The sequence below is a fragment of the Macaca nemestrina genome, chromosome 12 (assembly GCF_043159975.1).
Source record: "Macaca nemestrina isolate mMacNem1 chromosome 12, mMacNem.hap1, whole genome shotgun sequence".
Lineage (NCBI taxonomy): Eukaryota > Metazoa > Chordata > Mammalia > Primates > Cercopithecidae > Macaca > Macaca nemestrina.
The window spans coordinates 53,508,558-53,534,152 of NC_092136.1; the positions used below are offsets into that span (position 1 = coordinate 53,508,558).

General features: G+C 49.0%; 1 protein-coding gene across 36 annotated transcripts in view; it reads right to left on the minus strand.

The window, feature by feature from the left end:
* The window catches only part of LOC105486894 (microtubule associated monooxygenase, calponin and LIM domain containing 2), a 260,006-nt gene that overhangs the window by 91,466 nt on the left and 142,945 nt on the right, over positions 1–25,595 (minus strand). For 20 of the 36 annotated variants that reach the window (XR_003019230.2, XR_003019231.2, XR_003019232.2 and 17 more), the window contains 10 exons: positions 22,790–22,939; positions 21,255–21,377; positions 19,986–20,204; positions 19,650–19,751; positions 18,302–18,427; positions 13,189–13,251; positions 6,697–6,804; positions 5,492–5,678; positions 3,949–4,037; positions 2,605–2,707 (listed from right to left, as the gene is read on the minus strand). Coding sequence is in view for 30 of the 36 variants with exons in the window: in XM_011749977.2 (XP_011748279.2) it covers positions 2,605–2,707; positions 3,949–4,037; positions 5,492–5,678; positions 6,697–6,804; positions 13,189–13,251; positions 18,302–18,427; positions 19,650–19,751; positions 19,986–20,204; positions 21,255–21,377; positions 22,790–22,939 (1,270 nt within the window). In the remaining 6 variants the exon portion in view is untranslated. Of the gene's footprint in view, position 1; positions 2,708–3,948; positions 4,038–5,491; positions 5,679–6,696; positions 6,805–13,188; positions 13,252–18,301; positions 18,428–19,649; positions 19,752–19,985; positions 20,205–21,254; positions 21,378–22,789; positions 22,940–25,595 lie in introns of those variants that run through there. The other 16 variants (XR_003019233.2, XR_003019235.2, XR_003019234.2 and 13 more) reach the window with 7 other exon arrangements.

Consider the following 25,595-nt stretch of genomic DNA (forward strand, 5'->3'; position numbering starts at 1 on the left):
GGCCATGGTGTAAGATTGGAGAGAGAGAGAAAGATGGAAAAGAGAACTTAGTGTGGGGAAAAAAGGAAATGATTAACATCACGAGAAGGCACTGGAGTTGAAAATAAGGCAACTATTGAAAGAGGGAAACTTCCTCTGAAAGAGTCACTGTTTGCTTAGACGAGATGAACCTTTCTGGTTGTGACCAGCTACTTGTTTACAAGAGAGGATGCACACAATTTGCATCTTGCTCCCTGATATCCTCTCGGCCCGCAGTTTCCTCTAGTGTCTCCTATTCATTCTTGAACATGTTGTGGAGGCCTAGAGGCATTCACCCTCTGGGGTCCACCCCTGGGTGTTGGTGCTGCCCACCAGAAAGGTTCAACACCTCAGAGCATACAAACATCTCAGATTTCTGACAGGCACACCCTGTCTCACCACAGTGATTCAAACCAGTCTCCTTATGGCTGTACATGACAGTCTTAGAGATTCTGACTCTGGCTTCATGGAACACTCCACAAAGCATCTCAGCCTATCCTGAGCTGAAGATAATCACAATAACATGGTCATTCACATCATGACCTCGAGAATTTACTTTTTGTACTCAAACAAAAGGAATCAAGGGTTCCTCCCCCCCATGCTGAACACTAAAATCCCAGCAAAAATTGGAGAAAACACAATGCAAGTCATCAGACTGAGAACAGTGCCAATACGGACAGAGGCGCCAGTTCCCACAGAGTTGGCCATGGCTATGCCTCTGTTTTTCCCAAGGATTTCAGGGAAGTGTTTGTAGAAATGCACCTCCTCCTTTCTTCCCGCCCCACAGAAACTGTCATCTCAAAGCTCTCAAAGGTTCTGGCTCCTCACCCACACCCAGGCACACCTCTTAGTTAATCCAGAGGCATCTCCAGTGATAACTGCACAGAGCTATCTTGGGCCCAGCAACTCCAGATACAGTGAGCCCTGTAGATGGCCTTTCTCTGGCAGCCCCTTGATTGTTCAGCCAGACCCTGCAGCTGTGTATGTCTAGGCAGCGTGGAGCAGGGAGAGCTGAGGACTCTTCTAGATACCCAGAGTGAAGAATGTAGGTGGGCCTGCATGCTCATTTTAACCCTTACTAAGGCATATTTCCTTTGGATCAGTCCAAAAACTGCTTCTATTCCCAGCCTTCCCTGCCAGTCAAGATACAGTAGAGCTTCCCCTGGAGGTCAGACCCATTCCTTTCCCAGGGCATTGTGAAAACGGTTTCTGTTTTGATCACATATGCATCGCAGCGGAGCAGCTAAGCCGTCAGGATGTCCACAGGCAACGCTCACTGGACAGGTCATGCTTCCCAGCAATAGCCTGATGTGTTAACAAACCCCCTCAGTCTCAAAGGACACCACATGAGTGGGTGAAGTCTTCCACTCCACTCGGCCTGACCAATATGGACCCTGCAAGGCCTTGGCTCAGCCTGTAGCCTGGGCTGGGGGATCTGCTGGGAGCCACAGGGGCTAAAATGCCATCAGCTGAAAGAGCTCATCTTCAGCAATGCATCAGCTCCATGGTCAAATGCCAGTGGGCTTTCACTGCACTGCCCATTAGTGGAAAGGGAAAATGCATGTTTGTAGAATCTATTGAAACCCCATGGTTCTTCGTCATTTGGCTGTGAGTTGGTATGGGGGGGAAAGCCTTTAAGCTACTATTTAACATCAAAACAAGGGAGCAAAACAGTCCTCCCCGCAAGGGGACAGATAACAACCAAACACACACTACTCCCTGCTTTTGTAAGTTGAATTCTATTCTGCCCTTCTACTCTTTTCTTCTAAAATAATTATGCTTTCGTGTTGTAAAAAGTATCCTGCTGCTGACAAGTGGCATCTGGGTACCTAAGCCAAAAGGCACTGGTCAGGAGATGGCACACTCACTTCCTTATGTGTAAAATCTTAAATCATCCACTTTGCAGGCAGTGGCTCTGACAACTCACTGCAATGTTCAAGGGGTTTATAAAACTGGTTATAAGCTTCAAACCCATGTTAAGAAAAATTGACACTCATAGAAAAAAATGCTTTCTCTAGGCTTATTAAAATTTAAAAAATTGAAATGTAAACCCAGAAGTATGGCTCACTTTGGTGTACATATATATAAGTACAAAGCTACAGAAAAGATCCTTCATATCGTCCCTGGCCCTAGTGAGTAGATGTTCACCCTGATAAGGCCAGGCAGAGGTGGCCCATGTGAAACTCTTTGGCTTTGAGCTAATTGCTTAGAGAATGCTAGGCTTCCTGGCCAGAGCCTGAGCAAACTGCAAATGCACTGCCATCTGAAGCCTCCCTGGAAATGTGAAGGCACTTTGGGGCGGCCAGGCATGTCAGCGGAGCTTGACTGGGAAGCACCTGAGCACCCAGTTGCAGATGCTCTCGAGGGAGCCCTCAGATTCCCTGTACATGGCTGCCAGGACCTCAGAGAACGCCCAGAGAAGTGGCAGCCCCAGGCTCAGGAGCTCGTACATGTAGCAGTAGTTGTAAGCATTGTCCCTGATATGGAGGCCAACGGCTTGCAGGAGTCCCTGCATCCAGTTACACAGGTCCCTCGGCAGCCTGAGGGGCCAGCCCAGCGCCTTCCTAAAGAAGGAGGTGGAGATACCTGGGGGGCTGCCTTCCAGGGTGCCAATGGCGGCCACTGCGCAAGAACTTTCAGTGGGAGTGTCTCGCAGAGGGGCTTCCTGCTCTTGCCATGTCGCCTCCTCCTGAGAAAGAGATCGAAATGAGGGCATTAGTCTGCAAGTCTTCCAGAGGACTACTTCAACAAAGCAAGCAGGGAGCCAATACAAACCGAACTTGACAGACCCTGCAACCAGCCCCCACAATAATCTCAGCCCCCCAACTCATGCTGAAGCCGGTGCTGAACACGGGCACTTTTCTAGGCGGCCAACTGACCATAAGAGTCACGGGCCTTCAAAAATACGCATGCCTTTTGATCGGGAATCTGACTCCTAATGATAAATATCAAGTAAATAATTTGAAATATGGATAACAATATGCATACCAGGATGTACACTATAAAAACATTTGTAAGATAAAAAATTCAAATGACATAAAGATCCAGTAGTGCAGAAGTAGTGAAGTAAATGATTGACCATTTATAGACTAGAATCTTCCAAAGGCATTAAAAATTATGCTCCAACAGGATTTTTAATGTCATGGGAAATTATTCTTGATATACAGTTAGTGAAGAAAAGGAAGAATATAAAACTGTAGGCGTAGGATTCCACTTTGGTTAAAATATATTCCCATAGAAAAAAGTCTGGAAAGGGATGTTACAAAATGTGAACTGCGGTTTTCTCAGGGTAGAGTAGTTACAGGTGATTTAACTTTGCTTCTTTATATTCTCTCATTCCCATGTTTTTACACTGAATCTATATATTTGGGTAATTAGAAAAAAGTTTTAAGTTATGAGTTGTTGCTAGTGGTAGATGATTAATCAAGCTCGAGAGAAGATATTTGCTAAGAGATGCCAGAAGAGATGCTTCCAGAAACCATCTATAAATTCAGTGGGCTGGTCACTTGGTTGACTTCGAGAACCTGGGAGAGGACTTAGAAAATGTAGAAGGGTCGGTCCTATACCAGGCATTCTTGCAAACAGCACCTTGTGGCCAGGTGGGTTCCAGGTACGGAGGGCCACAAGGCTTTTGTGTGGCTAAGAATATCACCCCATCCCTGCCACATGGGCAAGCTCTTCCAGGCTTCTTATGAGAAGCCATCATGGCTACCGTCCTGGGAGCTCATCTGGAATGGGACACGCCCCAGAGGCTGTGGAACAGACTGAAGCAAAAGAACCCTCCACACCAGTAAGCAGAGGTTTTCTTCTTTATCTGTGAGTCATCTCAATCCCTCTAGGGCCAGAAAAGCTGGCCTAACTTTGAGGATCACTGGAAACCCTTATCAAGGGGCCCTCCCTGTTTCACCAGCATGTTTGAGACAAACATACCTCTCTTTGTTGCTTCAACTCTGCCCGTCTCTTCCGTTGTTTGCTATTGGTTTTACAGTGAATGAAGTGAGGCTTGCAGTAAAATTTGCCTGTAAAAAGAGGCACACACATACAGAAAAATTTTTCTCCTGTAAACTAGAGCCACAGTAGACAAAAGCCAAGTGCACACCACTGTCCAAGTCAGAAAATAGCAACGATGGAAATAGCCCAGGGTGGCTCAAACTTGGGAAATGGCTTCCATCATCTTCCTTAAAGAAGTGGCACTGAGATGAGGTAGGAGGTGCCTCAGAGACAAGCTCCAGCAATGGGGGCTCTCCCGGGGATGTGGCTAAGACTTCAAACCATGGAGGCTCCCGTAGGACGGCATGCCGGCACCCGGAGAGGGCATGGGAGCTCTGAGACCCTACTCCCATACCACACCCCATGCCTCTTTTCCATCTGGCTGCTCCTCTGCATCCTTTATAGTAAATAGGAAAACATTAAAAAAAAATCCTCAAAGCAAACTGAGGCCAAGTTTCTTCATAAGACCAGTTGCCAGGCAGCAAAATGGACAGCTTCGAGTGTGAACACCCTGAATCTTTCTTTGTGGAATACCTGGTGGGTGGGAAAGGCTGAGAGCAAATGGCAGCAGTGATGGTGAGGAAAAGACCCAGATGGGGCACACACCGGGAAACTGGCCACTGCCCAGGACCACTGTGCACCTTCCAGAAAAGCCTTCCTTGCTCACTGCTATGCTGGTAACAGTAGCAATAGTAAAAATTGTAACAGGGACACTTACATAGGAATGACTGTGTGCCAGGCACAATGCTACGAGCTTCACGTGCATTAACTCGTCAGTCCTCACAACCACCCTGAGAGCTAAGTACTACCATTAACCTCATTTTACAGATGAGGAAACTGTTTAAGTAACAGGCCCAAGGTTCTATGGCTAGGAGGTAGTAGTTTAGTTTGAGGGCGTGTATTGAGCGCCATGCTATACTGCTTCTTGTTATAGATGACAGAGCAAATGTCAAGCGCTGAAAATTAGAAAATAATCATTCGTTCCAATGAGCACGATTCCTCCATCAATGTCTTTGTTAGGCCACTTATCAGAGGGAATGTAATTTTGATGGTTATTTTTAAGACACATACTATGTAAATAATATTAACATTGCATCATATGGTGAAACTTACTTCATGCCAGGTGTGGTGCTGAGCATGAAACAGAGGGTATTGGGTTGGATTTTCTTGGCCATACAGGGACAATGGAGGGTGGTGAGGCTACATAAGAAGAGGTACATAGAGCCCTTGGCACACAGCAGATGCCCACCAGGACCTGGTATGCCACACCACAGTGCTAATGCTACCCCTTCCCTGGGACCACAGGCAGCCTCCCCTTCTAGCAGGAGCTCCCAGTCTCCCTGAACAGCTTTCCTGATGACATCGTACTTCCTTTTGGGGGTGTGTTAGGTGTCCTAGAGCCGCCAGAGGGACAGGAACCCGAGTCAAGGTCACATCTGAGGCCAAGGCCAGAGCCCAGTGCTGCCCTGGTCCCTGGGGTTACCTTCATCGCAGTCAAAGGTGTAGGCAGCCAGGCGCAAGGTGGTGGCACAGACGCTGCAGCGGAAACACTCCCGGTGGAAGAAGTGGCCCTCGGCGCTCAGCCGCTCCATCACATACACACGCTTCTTACAGAAGTAACACGTGTCGCTGCCTCCCAGGTTAAGGGGAAATGACTTTCGCATAGATTCCTGGGGATCGGGAGAGAGGAGTGGTGTATTAGGGCTTATCCCAAGCTTTCAAATGCCAGGCTGAGGCTTTCAGAAATTCCACACTGAATGCTGGGGACCTCGTGGGCTTCTGTTTCCTGCTCCTGCCACTGCAGCAAAGAGGGAGGGGTAGGAAGATACGTCCTTAACCCAGACCCCAACCCTGCAGGGGCTGCTGTTAACCGTACTCCCAGGCAGGCCGGAGACAACAAGGTGGGCCCCCACCGAGGTTGGCTGCTCTGGTTTTTGGGGTGGGAGTGATCCTGGTCTGACAGAGGGCTTTACTCAAACGTGTCCTCCCCACGATATTCTTTCCAGGATCTGTCCTTGGGATTAAGTGTCACCTGGTTCTGGACAGAGGTCCTGAAACTGGCCTGCTGAGGATGTTTTAGGTGTCCTGTTCCCCTGCAGTGGCACAGGTCGGGTGAGGAAAGCTTGTGGCATCAAATCTGGTCAGTTGTAGTCCTAATTGTGAATTGGGAGGGCACGGGCTTGGGCAGCAGTACCCCTGGGCAATTCCAGGGCAATGTGCCAAAAGGAAACAGAAAGAGTGGTCAACTAAAATTCCTGGTGATGGCAGTGAGCAGCCTAGTTTAGAGAAAGGGAGAATTCTAATCAAAGGGATATTTTCCCCATGACTTTTTTCTCAATCCAATGCAAAGAGTCTGTTCAGGTTGGACACTAAACATTGAAAGTGAGACCATTCAATTATGCTCACGGCCTCACCTGGGCCTTTCTACCAGGCCGTTCTCCAGAGCTACAGACAGCAGGAAGATCTCTATTTTCAAAAAGACCACAGGGGACCTGAGTGAGGTCTGTCTTTAAGGAAATGTAGGTTCCCTCTAACTTCTGCCCTGATCCAGCTCATTCTCAGCCCCCTCTTGGCCCAAGAGAAGAGGAGCCTCGGAAGGGCTAGAGCATCCTCTCCGCATCCCATGTGCCCGCCTTGGGATACCAGAGCCAGTGTCTGTGGGTGAAGGCTGGGGGTGCATGTCCTTACCAGGTCTGGAGAGGTGGCCTGGGCCTTAGGTCTGTGATCATTCATGTACAGATTGACCAGGACTTCAGCTGCAGCCCCTATTCCGCTGGACACTTTCCCTACCGTCAGCTAACCAAGAGCAGAGGCAGAGGAGACAGAGACAAAGGTAGAGGCCAGTTAGCACCCAGGAGGAAAACACAAGCAGGATGGATGGGGAGAGGGCTCCTCACCCACATGCAAATAGCACCCCACGACCCAGGAGAAGCAAAACCAGACAGGAGCAGACCACAGGGATTCTGGAGATGGAGAAAATAAAATAAATAAAACCCTGTGGCCACAAAATCACAAATGCTGTAGGATTCCACTTACATGTGGTACCTAGAGTAGTCAAAATCGTAGAGACAGGCAGTAGAACAGTGGTTGCTGTTGTTTAATGGGTACAGAGTTCCAGTTTGACAACAACTAAGAGTTCTAGAGTGGGAGGATGGTGAGGGTTGCACACAAAGGATGTATTTAATACCACTAAACTATATCCTTAAAAAATGGTTAAGGCTGGCTGGGCATGGTGGCTCATGCCTGCAATCCCTGCACTTTGGGAGGCCGAGATGGGCGGATTACCTGAGGTCGGGAGTTCAAGACCAGCCTGACCAACATGAAGAAATCACATCTCTACTAAAAATACAAAATTAGCCAGGGTGGTGGCGCATGCCTGTAATCCCAGCTAGTTGGGAGGCTGAGGCAGGAGAATCACTTGAACCTGGGAGGCAGAGGTTGCGGTGAGCTGAGATCACGCCATTGCACTCCAGCCTGAGCAACAAGAGTAAAACACCGTCTCAAAGAAAAAAAAAACAAGGTTAAGGTGGTAATTTTTATGTCATGTATATTTTAACACAATAAAAAAATTTGGGGGAAAAAAAGATTAAAAACCAAAAGCCTTTTAGTCCTGGGTGGGCCACAGGACTATTACATCCACTGCGGGGTGCAAGGCCTTCCGAAGTTCCTGAGCCTCTCATTGCACAGATGCGTACATGAATCCCAGAGAATGGAAGGGTCTATCTGAGGCCACTTAGCAAATAGATCTAAGATTCCAGACTGTACTCTGGTCTCCTGCCCCCCAGCCCTGGGGCATTCACAACTTTACTCAGCAGGGGGATGGGGTAAATGTGGTGCTCAGACCCAATCATTACCCAAAAGGCCCCAAAACCTGCGAGTCAGATAAGCCAAGCAAAGAGAAGAAAATCAGGAGCCAAGTCCCCTCAGACAGAAAAGTAGACTGCCACACTGCGGCCACCGTCTTTCAGAGACCCCTTGACCCTGGGGGGCCGCAGGCAGCTGCCCAGGGACCAGCAAGACCAGGGGAAGGGTACGGTCCCAGCTCCACCACAGGCCAGTGCTGAGACTTGGCATAAAGCACAGAACTTCTGAGCTCAGTTCCTCATTTAGTAAAATGGGGAGAGCTATACCTGTCTCCTGAGTTTGTGGGAAGGACTAGTCGAGAGAATGTGTGTCCTAGCACCTGGCACTGAGCAGGCTCTTGGCCAGGACTACCTTGTGTGATATTGTGATATCATCGGAAATATATATTTGGACTCTGCCCCCCGGTTCCCGAGGCAGAGCTCCTAAGACCTTTGTACCTTCCTGAGTGACAGCAGCATCTGACGCAGAGCTCCTAAATCCCTTGGGATTTCCTGCGTGACAGGAGCATCCTTTGCTGGAATGAAGTGACTCTTGAGCTCCTGGATAGCTTCAGGATGGGGCTGGTTGCCAGGGGAACCAACCCTGTGATTAAAGGGTTGGAACTTTCAGTCCCATACACTGACCTACGAGGTCAGAGGGGCTGAAGGTTGAGTTAATCACCAACAGCCAATGATGTAATCAATCACGCCTTCATAACAAAGCCTCCATAGAAACCGAAAAGGATAGGGTTTGGAGCTTCTGGAGGGCGGACCATGTAGAGGACCCTGAAGGGCAGTGCCCCAGAGATGGCATGGAGGTGCCTACCCTTTCCCACATGCCCTGCCCTGTGCCTCTCCTCACCTGGCTGTTCCTCTGTATCCTTGATAAGATCCTGTATAATAAACCAGTAACCGTGTTTCCCTCCTCAGGTTTAACTAATTTGCAAGGATGGCTCACAGAACTCAGGGAAAACATTTCCATTTATAGACTTTGTTGGTGGGGAGAAACATCCCCACTCTATTTGGTGACCAAAGGTGAGTGGTGTGAGAGTGGAGAGAAGCAGCTTTGTTTTTTTCTTATACCTTGATTCTTCCCTCCCTTCCCTCCTCTAGATTCAGCCTGCCCCAGCCTGCCTTGAAGCTCCTAGGTCCCTCCAAGCAGGACCACAGCCCACCCTGTCAACAGCAGCAGTATGTGGAATGAGCGCATACTGGGCAGGTGGGACAGGATGGGGACTGCAGCAGGCTCCAGAGCCAGCGCCGGGCAAGGTCAGCTTGGAGACAGGGAGGCAGCAGCTCTGCATGGGCCATGGGGTGCATGGCCCAGTGACAGGCTGTGGGTACCTGTGCTCCTGAGGGCACCTACAAATGCCTAGACCCCCACCAAGGTGTCAAAGAACTGGGGAAGGGGTGGAAGCTGACAACCTAAAGAGCATGGCACAATTACACATACTCGCTTCTGCAAACCACAGCTTGCTCTCCCCTTCACCTCTTCACCCCTCACCCCCAACTCTGGAAGCCTACCCTGCTATTGCTGCAGTCTCTTCTTGGGGGAGGCAAATACATACAGCACGAGATTCTAGAAACACTGCTCCTGATACCAAGATCGTAGAGGGAGGGAAGCTCTAGGTCCTCCCCAGCTTCTGAACCCAGCCTCTGGGAGTTGTGGCCAGCGAGAGCAGCAATGGAGGCTGCAGGGCCTCTGGGCAAGAGTTGATAGCCATCGCCACACCAAATAACAGTAACTTGTGTGTGGGTGAAATGATGACCTCCATCAAAACCCAAGACTGCCCTTGGGATGCCACATCTAAACTGATAAGAGAAAGCCTCAAATATAAAGCAGGGAGTCCAGGGAACTGCAAAGCAAATGACAGGCTCACCACAGCTCCCCTATTCCTGGTAGCAGTGCCCATCCTCAGGGCCTAAGGCTAACTCACTGGCTTCCAGCAAAAGCACAGGCACTATATAGGGCTGAGCAGGAAAAGGAGCGCCTGGCAGGCTGGTGTGAACAAAGCCCAGGAGCCCCTTGCTCCCTTTCTCATTAGGAAGCCCAACATTACAGTAACTTTGAAATGGTCACTCCAGACCATGTGTGTGGCTTTGGGGCCTACAGAGGACCTGGATGCATGCTTGCTGGGGGTGTCTGATCCCTTGAATTTAGACAGATGGGACCTCATCAGAGTTTACCAAGCCTGCCACTTCTTGGGAGCAGCTGTCAGGCCTGGCACCCCCTTCCACCCTTGCCTCTACTGTGGCCCAACCTGGGAGGGATTAGGATTCTGCTTCCAAGCACACTGTCTGCCATTTCCAGGAGGCCACAAATGCCAAGAAATTTAGCCCCTGCTTCCAAGAAAGGTTCAGGTGTATAGCTCAGGACAATAAGTCATTGTTTGCCTGATGTTCCATCCCCTGCTGGGACCCCCAACTTGGCCACTCAGATAGGGGATACAAAGGACTTCCTGGGCTTTTATCAAAATAAAGAGGGGAGGAAAGTCAGGGAGGTCAGTTATACTCTTAGCACCACCTGCCCAGCCCCTTGTGTGACTGCTTCCACCGGCCCAGTGTGTGAACTGGCTCCACAGTATTCTCCCAGAAAGGCACCACAGTGATGCCAAGATACCCACGCACAATTACTGCCTTCCCTGAATAAGCAGAGACTATACTTTCTGGAGCTTTTACTACAAATCCCTAATGAGATCTTATTAACCACTTAGCTAATAAGCACTTTGTGCACTGAGCTTCTGAGCAACCCTGACTTGGGGAGGCATTACTGAAGCATGCAGAGGGCTGCGAGGTTGCTAAGAGGTACTGCCAAAACTGAGCAGTTGCAGAGCTGTTCCATTGTCCTACAGCACAGGGCACAGTCTGGGTCATTTGGGCAGGGGATCCAGGATGAAGACCACATCTGGTTCCACCTATCATTAGGTCCAAAAGCCCCCTTTCTCCCTGTGGCACCCACACATCCACCCTGAGAGGGTGACATTCTTTTTTTTTTTTTAAGTAAAATGAAAGCACCCTTAAGGAAATCAGTATTGGGTCTCCTACTTGCCCTTTCCAACCTGATGAAATGCATTCCAGAATCACCAAGAGGTAGACCAGCACTTCTTTGAGAGGTCACAGGGAAATGAGGTGATGGAGAACTTGTCTCCCGGGATGAGGGGAGAGCCTTTGAAGCCTACCCCAAAGGCCAATGTGAAGGTGAATGTTTCCCTGGGCATCAAGGGTTATCTTCTATTTCCTGACAGCAGGACGGCCTTACCGGCTCTCAGAGTGAGGATATAACTAACTAACTGGCTTCTGCTAGCTCATTGCTCCTCAAACTACCTGCGGCTAATGACAGGTTTTTTTTCTTTTTAAATATTTAATCCATTATGGCTGGTTATTTCCAGATACAAAGAAAATAAACTAGAAATACGATCACACACTTGAATGTGTGGCAGTATCAAATGGTTCTACAAGTTTCCAACACTTAACTCTCTCTCACTTGCTATCATGGGATTATAGCCCAGTCCCTGCCTGTGGACCACACTTTGAGTAGCACTGCTCTAGTCAACTGGGGGAATCACCAGGTTCTCAGGATCCTGAGAAATAAATGCTCAACTCATGGAGAAATCCCAGATAAGTCATCCTGGTGTGGACCTCAGGGTTAGAGCCAGTGGCTCCTACCAAAGAGAAGCATGCACTGATGGCAAGCCACCAGGCTCCTGGGGAGGCTGGTCAAGAGAAGAGCTTATGATTAGGCTGGGAACAATTCATCTGAATGCAAAGTTGGGCAATCTGATGATCTAGTCAGAGATGATCATGTTCCAGCCACCAGTTTTTTAAGAATTAGTAATTTCGAAGTCTGCTTTTTAGTAATTAGTAATTTAAGAATTCGTAATTTCGAAGGGAGTGCTTTTGCAACCCTTTATACATCTCTCAATATTCTTGTAATTTTCAAGAATTTGGGTGTTTTTCATTACCTTCCCCCCCTCTTTTGAATTCTAATTATTTTTCAGCAAATTAATTAGAACATTTCAGGAGGGCAATCATCTTGCAACATATGCCATTTCCCTTCTGTGAGCCTCAGCTTCCTCATCTGTAAAATGAAGAGACTACCACCAACCTTGCAGGGCTGCAGAAAAGACTCCTGAAAGAACCTGGGCCATGCAGGAGGTACTCGGCAGATAGTGAGTCCAAAGCACGGCCACTGGGATAAATGCTGGAGGGAATGGATACCCCATTCTCTGTGATGTGCTTATTTCACATTGAATGCCTATATTCAAATACCACATACTCCATGCATATATACACCTACTACATAACCACAAAAATTAAAACAAAGCACGGCCATTTGTGCAGCGTTGCATTTCCATGTTCTAGGACTTCTCTCTTGTCTTAAATCACTTTCCGCTGCACAAGAATGGCATGGCCCACACAGGACAAGCTCCCTGCCTCCTCTCCCCAGAGCCAATCTAGATAGAAACATGGTGACGCAGCTGTTTTCACACGCACCCATGCCAGAGACTGCAGAAGATGGCTAGACCTCTACAAAGAGGCATTTTCCAAGTGATCCTGTGACCCCAGCGTAGAATATGACGGGCCTCGTCTGGATATCAGAGCGTTCCTCACACTGCACCAAGCTGGCCCATCTCCCCCTCAGTTTGCACTCCCTGAGTGACCTGTCTTATTCACCTTGACATTCTTGGCACAAGGCAGATACTGTGAATGCAGGAAAAAGCAGTCTCCAGGCCCTGTTTGTGTGAGAACAATGGAAACGGCCCTCCCTGCACCTGGAACTGAGCCAAGATTACCAGGTGTCCCAACTGCACTTCTCTACTGAGTTTGGCCACCTGCAAAGAGTTTGGCTCCGCCATACAGCCTGCCAGGAGCATCGAGCAAGTCCACGTGGGTAAGGCAGCAGTGAGAGCAGAATGTGCAGGGCCTCAGAACGGAGGGCTCACAGGAAGAGGAGCTTTTGACAGGTAGGGCCAGAGGGGGTCTGCTGCGTCCACTTGGGCAAGGACATCCTCACTGAGGAGTCCCTGGATGAGAAGACATCAGAGGACAGCCTGTTGGACCTGATTCCTCAGCCATATGCCCAGGGCTGGGGGTAGGCGGGCAGGCAAAGAACTCAAATCACTATGTTCAAGGATGTCTGGAATTACAAGTTCAGAGCTAAGACGGAGGCCTTAGGGGCTGTGAGCTCCCAGTACAAGCACATGTCTGCCCACCTTCATCCCTGGTGCCAGGCACTGTGCTGCTGATCATTGCGCTTAACTCCCAGAGCCCTGCAGGTGGGTCTGATAATCCCCCTTTGCAGGTGAGGCAGCTAAAGTTCAGGGAGGCTCTAACTCACCTGAGGATGCACTGTTCTCAAATGGCTGGGATGAAAATGGAACCCTGAAGGTGACTTCTTTTCCTTTAGAAAGAGAGGGATCAACATGCATTTTAGGTAAATAAGATTTCTTTCAGAATTCTCTTCCACTGGGGAAAGAGAAGCTTTACAGGACACTTCAGGAATTTTGCATAGGTTAGGACATTGCAGTGTTCCAGTTACCCTCAGGAGTAGCTGCTTTCTTCTCCATTTTATAGGTTAAGAAACTAATGCTCAGAGAGGTTCACAAACTTGTCCAAGGCCACACAGTGAGTAATTTGTGCTCTGAACTCAAGTCTGATTTGAAACTCATATCCTTCTTCCATACCAGCACTCTGCAAATTAAAACCCCCCAGGCTGGGATGCACACAGGAGACCTCCAAAAGGTTGCCTAGCTCTATTCCCAGGATAGGAGGAGGAACAGTGAGGTTGGAGGCAGCCTTGAGACCTGTCCCTGAGATTTATCCTCCTACCAGATCAAAGGCAGATTGCCCCAGACAAAACTTCCCAGCATTTCCCTGTTTCCTTCTACTATGCAAATCTCTAGAGTAAACCCTGCAAATCCAGTTTTAAAACAAACACCCCCAAGGGTAGAGAAAGCTCCTTTTAAAATGCTCAGTGATCTTCTGACCCTGGAGGACTGAGGGGCAATTCCTAGCCCAGTGAAGGCCACCCCCAGCCCCCGCCCCGCCCCGACTGCCCAGCTGTGCAAACGCTCAGTGCCTTCTTGTTCTTGCAAGAGCTCACCAGCATGGCAAACAGCCAGCAGCCAATAGCCATCCCATGGGCCAGATCAGCAAAGTGGCCTCCCTTCTGGAAAAGCGAAACTAATTAATGGCTGATAGGGAGCCGAGATCACAGAAGAGGGCTGGTTGATGGGATGGTGCTGGGGACATAAAACTGGGCATAGGTCTCACAGTCCACAGCCTGGAAAGACAGACTCTGCCAAGGATCTGAGCTCCCCATGAGAGCCCTCAAGACTCCCTGTGACCATTCAGGCCAAGAAACCCACAGTACCACTCTGAATTTTACAGTGGAATATCAATCTGAGAGAGTGGGCAAGTCTGAAGGCAGAGCCCTGGCTCCCTGTCTTGGAGTCAGCAACTCAAGTTTGCATCCCTGTGAGTAACAAGTGCTCCTCATAGTAAGTTTGGCTAAGTCAGTTCCCATGAGGAGATGATTATTCCCGCATCCTCGGAATTGGCGTGGAAGACCCTAGGGCAGGAACAGAGACACGCTGCCTGTCAGGAAGTTGCCAAGGACTAACCATCAGTTTCCACGTGCATTTTTCTTCCTCTTGCTCCCCTGAATTCAGGCAAACTTGGGTCAATTGAGCAAAAAGAACAGCCCAAAATCTGTTTGGAAGAAGCATTAAGACCCCAGGCTCTAGGACAGAAGCTCCCTGAGCTGCACCAGGATAGAATAAATCTGTTTATCACCAAGTCATCACCTACTTTAAGGAACAGCTAGTTCTCTCCCCAAAGAAGGTTGTGATTCTGCCAAATTCTGCATGTGCAAAGCCCAGTGCTGAATCAATGGTGGGGCAGAGTTTGGGGAGGGAGGGAAGTCAAGGCAATGGGTGAGGCTGGCAATATCCTTTCTAAGACTGCTTGAAACTAGAAACTCACCACTCCATCCATAGCTGCCTAAAATGGACTCACAGTGTGACCTGCATGAGCCTGCAAGTGTAGGTACTCAGAAAAACTGAGGCACAGAGAGGCTAAGTGACTTGCCCAAGAGTCCATTCTAAGAGTTCCTCCACCATTCCCAGCCATACTGTGAAAGAAACATTAGCCAAAAATTAAGATGTTGGAAGCTGTCAAAATAGTCCAATTACATCATCATCTAATGACCAATGCTGGCTTGGGAGATTGAATTTTTTAAAAGAACAAAAATAGGGCAATTGTTCTACCACAACTGGGGAGAAGCAAGGAACAAACCTGTAGAGTTGGGGAAAGCAGATCTGGGGTTGGACCCCAAAGCCCTCCCTGTCCCTGAGTGTGGGGGTTTACATGGACACAGCCTCTGGGCCTCTGACAAGGCCTCCATGCACACGTGGCTTCTGCAGGACACAGGAGAGCACTGGCCTGGGAGTTGGAACACTGGGCTCCAGTCTCCTCCCTGAGCCTTTGCCTTATCTGTGACTCTGCTCCTGCTCAGTTCTCACGATCACAGGAAGAGCTCTCCAGCCCCCACCCAACCACTCCATTTAAAATCGCCACCCTTCCCTCCCCAGCATTCCAGGTCCCCACCACCAGCTCTAATTTTTTCATAGGAAATAGTGTCTTGCCCTCTAACACATTATATAATTTACTGATACAATATGTTGATTGCTGTAGGCTACTAGGGTGTAAGCCTCATTAGGGCAGGGATTTAACTCTTATTCATTGATGCATATCCTGACAGCCTGAAGTGCCTAAACATTGGATTTTCATGCAGTAAATACTTGTTTACTGAGGGTGGCGGTTCACGTCTGCAGTCCCAGCTACTCAGGGGTGGAGGGCTGAGGTAGAAGGATCGCTTGAGCCCAGAAGTTTGAGGTTGCAGTGAGCTATGATTGCACCACTGCACTCTGGGCTGGGTGACAGAGAAAGACCCTGTCCTCCCGCCAAAAAAAAAATAAATTTGTTGAATGAATGAATGAATGTTCACACATTGGCTTTCGGAGTGACACTGGTGGAGAAAGCTCCTTTTGCAATGCTCAGTGCTCTTCCGACCCAGGAGGACTAAAGGGTAGCTCCCAGCCCAGTGAAGGGCGCCCCTGCCCAGCTGCGAAAACGCTCAGTGCCTCCTTGTTCTTGCAAGAGCTCACCAGCATGGCAAACGGCCAGCAGCCACGCCACAGGCCAGATCAGCAGTGGCCTCCCTTCTGGAGGAGAAAATTAACTAATGGCTGATAGGGAGCCGAATCTTCAGGGGAGGGCTGCCTGAAGAGCCAGAGACAGCGGCAGGCAAGGCCTCAGCAGGAGTGAAGATGATGTGATGGGGACACGCTTAGTGGCTGCAAGCATCTCTGCCTTACCCAGCAGCTGTGCATGCTCCCAGCAGGCTGCTCCCGCCCTCTTAGAAGGATCGAATGCCCAGTGGAAACCAAGTCAGGGTATTTCAGAGGTGTAGGGGCTTTTTTTGCAGCAGTTCTGGCCCCAACAGTGACCATGCCAGACTTTCCTGGGGATGAGAGAAAGGCAGGGACAAGAGACGGCCTTGCCTGGTCCTACCCTGAAGGGCCTAGGCAGCTAGAGGGGGCTGGGCCAGAGAGAAGCAAGGTGTGGGCCTGGCTGACCAACTACGCGCACAAGCCACTGCCTGGTCTGTGCCCAAGTGCCTTCTCCCCTCCCACCATCCTGCCAAGGGTGCCATGACCTTTTCCCATAGCAGACAGTATGTGCCTGGGGAAGGCACCTTTCCCTAACTGGGCAAAAAGCCTACCCTGCAACCTTGCTGACGGTGATGACAAAAGTGCCTGTCTCCACTCACACAGCTCACTGGAACGTGAGCCCAGAACCACTCTTACTGAGGTAAAGAGGCCCAGATAGGTCAGGAGACTTAAGGTCAAACAGCCGGCCTGTGGCTGACCTGGAGCAGGTGGCTGGGGATCTTGATATGCTGAACATGGCTATTTTCAGTGGCATTGAAGATCATCTGTGTGTTTCTCTGTGTTACCCGTTTCTGGGGTGCTTCCCATTCACATTGGGGGCCTCAGATGGGGAGGGGCTGGTAAGATTCCTTGTTCCTTTCTTAGGGACTCTACCTACACCATTCTCCTCACAGAGGTGGGGGCCAACAGGGGTGGGACCCCTAATTACACACCAAGAGGCAGTTTCTAATTTTTCACTAATGCAATAGCATGGAGCTGGTTTGTGCACCAGTTTAACAGCACAGAAACAGACCAGCACTCCTTCTGGCAGTGGCACATTCAGCATGACACACAGAGCCTTCGGTGGGAGCCAGACACACTGGCTGTGAACAGAGAAGCACAGTTGGCGGGGTGGAGTGGGGGAGACTCCAAACCTACTCCATGAGCAACAGCTCATGAGGTAGGCTTCACACCCATTTCTAGATTCATTCATTCCAGAGGCCAGGCTTCCCAGAAGACAGACTGTCTCCCACCCCAGCCTGGTATTGTTCTCCACACAGGAGGTAACAGGAGGACAAGTCAAACACGAAAAGCACTCCCAAACCCAGTCTTAATCATTGTTCGTGAGTGCATTTCATTAACTGCTTAACCAAAGTTAGCTCCCCACTCTTCTCATCCTCCATGCCGATCTCTGCACTACTGAGTCGTCCTTCTAGAACGGAGTAGATCCTGCAGTGGCTTCCTATGACCCAGAGGATAAAATGAAATTCCTTTATACAGAGTGGGCTCACTTCCACTCTCCATGCCACCATAAATGCTTTTATTCCCAAGTTCAAGTCACACCAGACATTCTATCTTTTCATGTCATGCAAGCTCTGCCTGCCTGCCTTTGCACAGGCTAGCCCCTCTCCAAAACGCCCTTGCCCTAAACTTCTCTCTAGCAAAATCCCCCCATGGAACCTTCAACAGTCACTCAGTTCCCATATTACCTTCTCCGTATTACCTCCCAGTCTTCTCCCCTCTCCATTCCTACAACCTTGCCCTTTATACCTCTTATAGAATGAATGGTGTTACGTTAAGTTTATCATGTGAAATTGCCATCTTATTAGGACAAAACAGGCAAGTTTCGGCAGTATGTGATGTGATATTTGGTATCATCAAAATGTCATTTATTTCTATGCTAATGTGCTATTTCCCATCTCAACTGTAGTAAGGGAACGGCACTACCCTCTCTGTTTTCTCAGCATCTGGCACGGAGGTTGGCATATGGTGGGCCCTGATTAATGCTTGCTGGATGAATGAGCCCTGTTTGGCAAGCTTCTGTACGCCGCCTGTTCTGCCGTGTTGTGTGCTCTAACACAAAACCAAAATCGAATCCAGCACTGTTGTAAAATATCTTACAAATCTTTATTCCAGCCAAGCCAGGCTCAAGATGTGTGTCTGTGCGGGTCAAGTGGAGCATGAGAACATCTGGGAACATGCAGGCAATGGGGAAAGCAAATTGTTCAGGACAACTACCTTTCTGGCAGGAGAAGCAGAGTCAATAGTTGATGGAGAGGAAGAAGGAGCTGGATCAGGAGACGGGAGGCAAGAGGGAGGAGACGGAGGATGAGTGTGAGACAGGCCTTTAGAGAGTAGTTTATTCTGCACAGAACAGAAATAGAAGAAACAAGGATTATCCCAGGAGTCACACCTGGTCATCATGCCTCGATCATGCAGTCCCATGCCTGTGCAATCAAGGGGGCAAAGAAAGGAGACCCATGTCTCTGGACAACACAGAAACCCCTGTCTTTGGAGCCAGAAAGGATTATCTGCCTCCTGGTTATACAGAATTCTGCTGCAACTATTCCAGCTCCCTTGTCACACCAAAATAGCTCATGCAGATTCAATCTGTTCCTGCCTACATCCGCCTCAGACACCAACGCCAATTACCAAAGCCCTCACCCTGGAGCTTGGTATGAGGTAGCAGCTGCGAGCTTAGGAGAGGAGAACCCTGGGCTGCTTTAGGGCAGGTGGCCACAGCAGGGGCCTCTATAGCTGCAGCAGGCAACTGTGCTAGCGTCCTGGCAGGCATGTGGAATCCTAAAAATGAACGAAGTGTAAAGCATCCTTCCCACACCAATGATTCCACCAAGTAGCAGAAGATGCAGGTCTGAAGGAGACTAAGTGAAAACAGCAGAGAGGTAAGTTCTAGGGACAGGCGTGCTGTGAGGGAGGGAGGACTTTACACATGCACCCACCTGCAGGATCTCATTATCAACTCATTTCCTCTTGAGCACACACTCTTCTTTTCGCAAATTTCCAAATAAGTACCTGGCTTGGAGGAGGCTGTACTTCCTAATTCTAAGGCAAAGCCATTCTTGTTGGCTTGAATTTATCCCATGGGGAAGTAGAGCTCCAGTTACCGCATATGGTTGGCCTCATCATTCAGTATCTTCCTGATCAGGGCCACAGGGAGATTTCTCTCCCACTCAAAAACATCACAAGCAACTGGGTAAAGGCACTGTGATTCTGCAACTGATGACTGTTTCCTCTTTGTGTTGACCCTTAGGAAGCTCAGAGCCTGCTTGGAAAATATCTAGGGTCTACTGGCTTGTGCTTCTGTTTAGTAATGCCTTTCTTGATCTAAGTTTACTTTCCTGTCTTAGTTTTCCCTTTCTCTTGATGTATTTACTTATTTTGAATCTTTGCATTTGGGTCTTTTTTAGATGCCAGCTTGTGTTATTTGATGGCTTGAAAAACAAATAGCTCCTCATGCTATAAAAGGAGGAAGGAGGAGAAAATTGAGCTCAGAGCCTGATTCAAGGTCACTTGGCTGGATGTCCAACATCTGGGTTCCTGGGGGCTCTGAAAGCCCCATGTTTACCTGCGGGAAATCCCCGTGTCCAAACATGGAGGCAAGGTGAGCCGCCTTCTCTTTAATGTTCTTTGTGTGAAATTCCCTGTTGGCCAAGTTCTGAGCCCTCTTCTGCAGTGAAGGTGAGAAAGGAGAAAGAAAAGAGAGTGACAGAGGCTGAGACAGTTGCTTCCAAGAAGTGGGTGAGGGAGGCAGCCGGGGGCCTTGTCTGCTCACCACATACAGCAGGATGGGAGACAGGGCATGGGCAGAGGGAGGAGGAACCCACCTGGGTAGGAGGAGGGAGGGGAAGAAAGGAAGTCACCCAGACGTGGACAGAGACAGGGCAAACAGTGAGTCTTTCACCTGGAGAATCTTTTCCTCCACTTGCTGCAGCCGCCACAGCACCCCGGAAAGAGCCTGTGCCCTCGGGCGGGTAGAAGGCAGGGTAGCGAAATTTTCTGTCCCACCCAGCTGTAGGTCAGACTTGGCTCTGGCTCTCCAGGGCCTGCTCAGGCACTCGCTGCCAGCAGACACTTGCTTGAGCTCTCTGAGCACATGCCCCGTCACGACCACAGAAGGGAACTGGGAAAGAGGGAAAATTAAGCTTCCTTCCCTACTGTGGCCCTTTCACACCCCCCGCCATGAGGGATCCCCCATGAAGACCAGAGACAAAGGGCGCGCCAGGTGCAACCCTAAGTAAGATTCCAAACCAGCCCCAGGTGTTGACTCTCCACCACCTGCAGCAAAATTTCCTGGCCTCCTCATTCACAACACACGGTCCCGGGCCTCACCCCCAGCCCCTGAATCAAAACCTCTACAATGCTGGTTCTCAATCCTAGCTGCATATTGACATCTAGGGTACTTAAAAAAAAAAAGACCCAATTCTGGGGCCAACCTCCAGAGATTCCGATTGGATTGTTCTGGACTGGGCATGAGACATTGGTAGTTTTTTAAAAGCTCCGCAGGTGAGGCAGACAGACATAAAATTGCGGCATTGTATTCACACCGACCTTACTCAACCTCCACCACCTGGGAGCAACACACAAATCCTAATGCTGACCAGACAACTTTGTGGCTTATGGTCAATGATAGTGATTTGGTTCAGATTCCAAACCCAGGAGCACTACCTGCCATAAGCCACACTCCGTGACTGCCAGTTGCCTTCCTGCCCACTATGCAGGTCCTCAGCTACTCTGGCACCAGGAAGGCCTTTACCACATCCCAGCCTTACCCCTTCAATGGGTCCAGCCAAGTGGCCACCTGGGCCCATTCCAACATCACTTTTTCATTGATATGGAAATCAGCCTATTTGAATGGTCTGCAAATAATGCTTAGCATCATAGGGCATCATACAAAATATCCTGTGGTACAGTTTATTTTTCCCTAGCGGCACCATTGAGAACATGGTATTTGGTCAATTGATACCTCTGACTGGCTAAGGGATCAATAACATGTATTTTGTGATGTTGCATCATTGGTTATTCTTACCTATAAGTGTGGTGACATCAAGGTATGTCCAGAAAATCTACAATCAGCTCTACTTGTGGTGTGGGAAGAGCCACTGACCCCACCCCTCTGGATCAAAGTCCCCTCTGGCTTCACCAAAACAGCATCCACTGGAAGGAGCCCTACCTGCCTTTTCAGAGGAGGTGATGGGCTGGGTGTGGCCTCCTCCAGCTTGAGGCAGCAAGAGTGAACAGGAGGGCCAGAGGAAGAGCACAGGACGGGCTTACCTATCCCTGAGACACAGCGTTCCTGGGAGAAGAAAGGCGAGTCCAAAAAAGCAGCCACAGGAGACATGAAGGAAAAGGTGAGTCAGATTGAGAGGCTCAGAAGGAGGAGAGAAGAGGAGCAGGGAGACAAAGTTTGCAAGTGCAGAGGAAGCACTGGGCTGAGCTCCTGCAAGCCAGGCCCAGCTGGGAAACTTGAGCCCTGGCTCCCTGTCCATGTGAACAGCAAGTCCTGGAGTCCCCTTCTCATGGACAATGTGTGAATCCCAGGGTGGCTTTGCTTTTGGCTCAGACACAGGGCCTTAAGCAGGCACTGTCAGAGCCCGTGCCAGGCCAGGGTGGCCGGCCCGGGAGTCCACCTGGAAACAGAAGAGCTTCCTGCACACTCAAGGACAGGGATGCTCTGGTGCTTCCGATGGAATTGAGCCCTCATCAGCACTTGGGGACTGTGAGGGACCAAGCCTCCAGAATGGGCAATCAAGACAATTTGTGGAGAATTACAAGTCTCAAGGAAATGACCCCTTATAATAAAATCCCTTCCCTTCCTGGAGAAGGTCAGTTCTCCCAGGAGGGACACAGTCCACATCAAGACTAAGGAGACATCTATGGTTGCCTCTAAAGCTAATTAACTATAGAGTCTCATTCTGTCATGTGACAGGCGTTCACCACAGAAAAACCAAATCTCTTTTCCCAAGCTTCTGTAATGTGAAAACAGCACCCTAAAGGAAGTTCAGGGGAGCAAACGGAACCACGAGGCACAGACCTCGGAGCCAGAGTCAGGAGGAAGCCTACAGCCTGATGCAGCATTCCGTCTCCTCCAACCTCACACTGACCCCCATCAGACAAAACAGCCCTGCCAGGCTGACCCTGGTGCAGGGAGAGAGGGGAGGGCCAGGAAACACCTGGGAAGATGGCCTTCAATACTGTGAGCTCGGACTCAGTTCCTCTGGTTTGGATGGATCTTCTCACTGTAGACTTTGTACTTTCCCAGCCAGCCAGCCTCTCAAAGCTCCCTCAAACTGTATCATCTCAAAATTGGCTGCAAACCAAGTCATGGTTGGAAAGCAAAACCAAATTAGGGAATGGATTTATTTAATGCAGAACAACCATCAGCAAACTAGGCCCATGGGCCATATCTGGCCTGCTCCTGTTTTTTGTAAATAAAGTTTTATTGGAACACAGCCAGGCTCATTTGTTTAGGTATTGTCTACTGCTGCTTTCCTACTATAATGGCAGAGTTGTAACAGACAGTAAGGCTTCCAAAGCACTAAAAAACTGCTATCTGGCCTCTTATAGAAAAGTCTGTTGACTCCTGATCTAGAAGGAGTCTCCTTGAGACCAGGCCTGGCTGGCATATCTGAAGTCTACCAGTAGCCAGAACATTCCTGCTGAAAAGTCACCAGGAAGTCAGTCCAGTGAATATTTGACATGACTCACTTGCTTCATGAGTGAGGGGTTCCGAGTGCTCTCCTCAAACTTGGCCAGCAGCTGATTCGCCATGGACTTGACTTTGTTCTGATTTCCACCTTCTTTACTGCTCCCACACTCTTGATTGGAGCCCACGCTACGGCTGGAAAAGTTTGAAGGCTGCAAAGGTTGAAACGGGACACTGATGGTTGGATCCTGGAATCCAGATATCAGAAAGCAGACTTGGGGACTCAGGATGTGGGACTAGTTTCCTGCAGAAGGGCTCCCTCCATGGTCTGAGGAAGGGAGGCACAGGCAGCAGGGCCACCTGCAGAGGCAATGCTCACAGGAGGGATGCAGGTTTCCAAAGGATGAGCACAGCTAGGCTTGGGAGCCAGGCGGTTGGGGTTTGAATCCCGACTCTCATTTCTTAGCCCTGTGATGTTGGCGATTTACTTTACTTCTGTGACATTTTTTCATGTATAAAGTGAGAACAGTAATCTATTTCACATGATTACTGCAAAAACCAAATATAATCATGAAGTGTTGAACAAAATGGTTTTCAAAAATACATCATCTGGCTGAGAAGAGGAGAAGAGCGGGGGCGGGGGGACAATGAAGGAAGCAGGGTTGGGGGTCACTCAGGCAAGGCCTGGGCTCTGGAGATCTTTCTCCACTCCCCTCTGTAACCACCCCCAGCTTTAACCAGCCCTGTTCTATTTTTGCTATCTTTTTAAAGAAAACTTTTAATTTAGAAACAATTTTAGATTTACACAAAAGTTGCAAAGATAGCACAGACTGTCCCTGCATACCCTTCACCCAGCTGCCCGCGGTGTTAAATCTGGAATAATTGCTCCTGTCATCAAGATTGAGAAATTAACATTGGCACAATACTATTAACTAAATTATACACTTTATTCGGATTGCATCAGTTTTTCCACTAATATCTTTTTTCTGTCCCAGGATTCAATCCAGGATCCCACACTGCATTTCATCATCCTGTCTCCTTGGTTTCCTACAAACTCTAACAGTTTCTGTTACAGAATGACACTTTTTGAAGGGTACTGAGCACCTGTTTTATAGCAAGCCCCTCAATCTGGGTTGGTCTGATGTTCTCTCATGATTAGACTTCCAGGAAGGACACCACTGAGGTGAAATGATCTTCTCATTCCAGTACAGCGGGGTGCATGATATCAACGTGACTTATAGGTGGTGATGTAGACCTTGGTCATTTGGTTATGCTATTTTATAAAACGGAGTTCCATATAAGATTTCTCTAGCTCAGCCGGGTGTGGTGGCTCAAGCCTGTAATCCCAGCACTTTGGGAGGCCGAGACGGGCGGATCACGAGGTCAGGAGATCGAGACCATCCTGGCTAACCCAGTGAAACCCTGTCTCTACTAAAAAATACAAAAAAAACTAGCTGGGCGAGGTGGTGGGCGCCTGTAGTCCCAGCTACTGGGGAGGCTGAGGCAGGAGAATGGCGTAAACCCAGGAGGCGGAGCTTGCAGTGAGCCAAGATCCGGCCACTGCACTCCAGCCTGGGAGACAGAGCGAGACTGTCTCAAAAAAAAAAAAAAAAAAGATTTCTCTAGCTCATCTGCTAACAGTAAAAAATTGAAAATGACCAGTGTTTACTAAGAACGTCTGTTCCCCCTTACTGCGGTATCTCCTCCCACAGGCCTCAGAAGTATAAATGGTGCTGCCACAGCAAATGGGTAGTAAGTTTTCCCAAGGACACCAGGAATGTCCCTCACAGGAAGAGACATTCTCACGACAACAAAGTTGTGTTCATTTAGAAGAAATTCACCAGAAAAGGCAAGCTATAGTTAATTTTTTAAAAAAGATCCCTAGGTGTGGCAGCCCCATGGAAACCTTTTATGTGGAGCCACTCTGAGTATCGGACAAACACAAACTGAAGAGGCACACCCTCCTTCAAAGTGAAATGTAACTGTGCACAACAGTACAGGCTTGAGTGGGAAGGGGTATGCTTACTTGAGTGATCACTGTTTGTACAAGACCTGGCCCAGGACAGTGGGCCAGATAGGCCAGCACTTTCAGACATCAACGGGCCTACAAATCACCAGGAAATCAATCCTCAAAAGCAGATTTGCTTTCCGTAGGTCTGGGGTGGGCCCTGAAAGCCTGTACTTCTAGCAAGAAACCAGCTGCTGACTAACAAGACTCCCCTAAGCTGGATCTTGGATCACATGTTGAGTAGCAAGAATTTAGAAAGAATATTGCTTTGTTAAAACTGAGTTTAAGCAAACCGTTGCCCTAGGAGACTGTCCAGGGCCATCTCAGAAAGGGTAGACACAAACCAGATTTCTTCCCACTCCAACTCCTGTCTTGCCAGTAACAGAAACAACACTCACATACCCTTACATAAGCCACGGGTGAAAGGCAGGAAAAGACTGCCTGAGACAAAGTGTACCCAAGGGAAGCTTCTTGGGAACAGGCAAGAGCAAATCCCATGTCCTGAAGCTAGAGAGCCAACACCCGTAATCTAGGAAATGGAACGTGTCTGTAGCCCCGTGCAGCCTCTGCTTCCTCTCTGTGTCTCTATTTGCTGGCCTCTTGCTTACACCACAGCCAAGAGGTGGAGAAGCAACAGTGCTTCTCGAAGTGCACCTTCAAGAAGCTCTAGGCAAATGTTCAACCCAAGGTGTTTTGAACTCATTGGGTAGAATGGGTTTGTTGATATTTTAAGATGTGAACTGAACTTGTTTTCCTTTGTCAGTGCTTCCCTTTGACCATCACAGATAATGGGTTGACTGGCTGGCTGCTGCTTTCCCCAAGGTGAACCTCATGACTTTATTTATTATAAAGCTCACTGT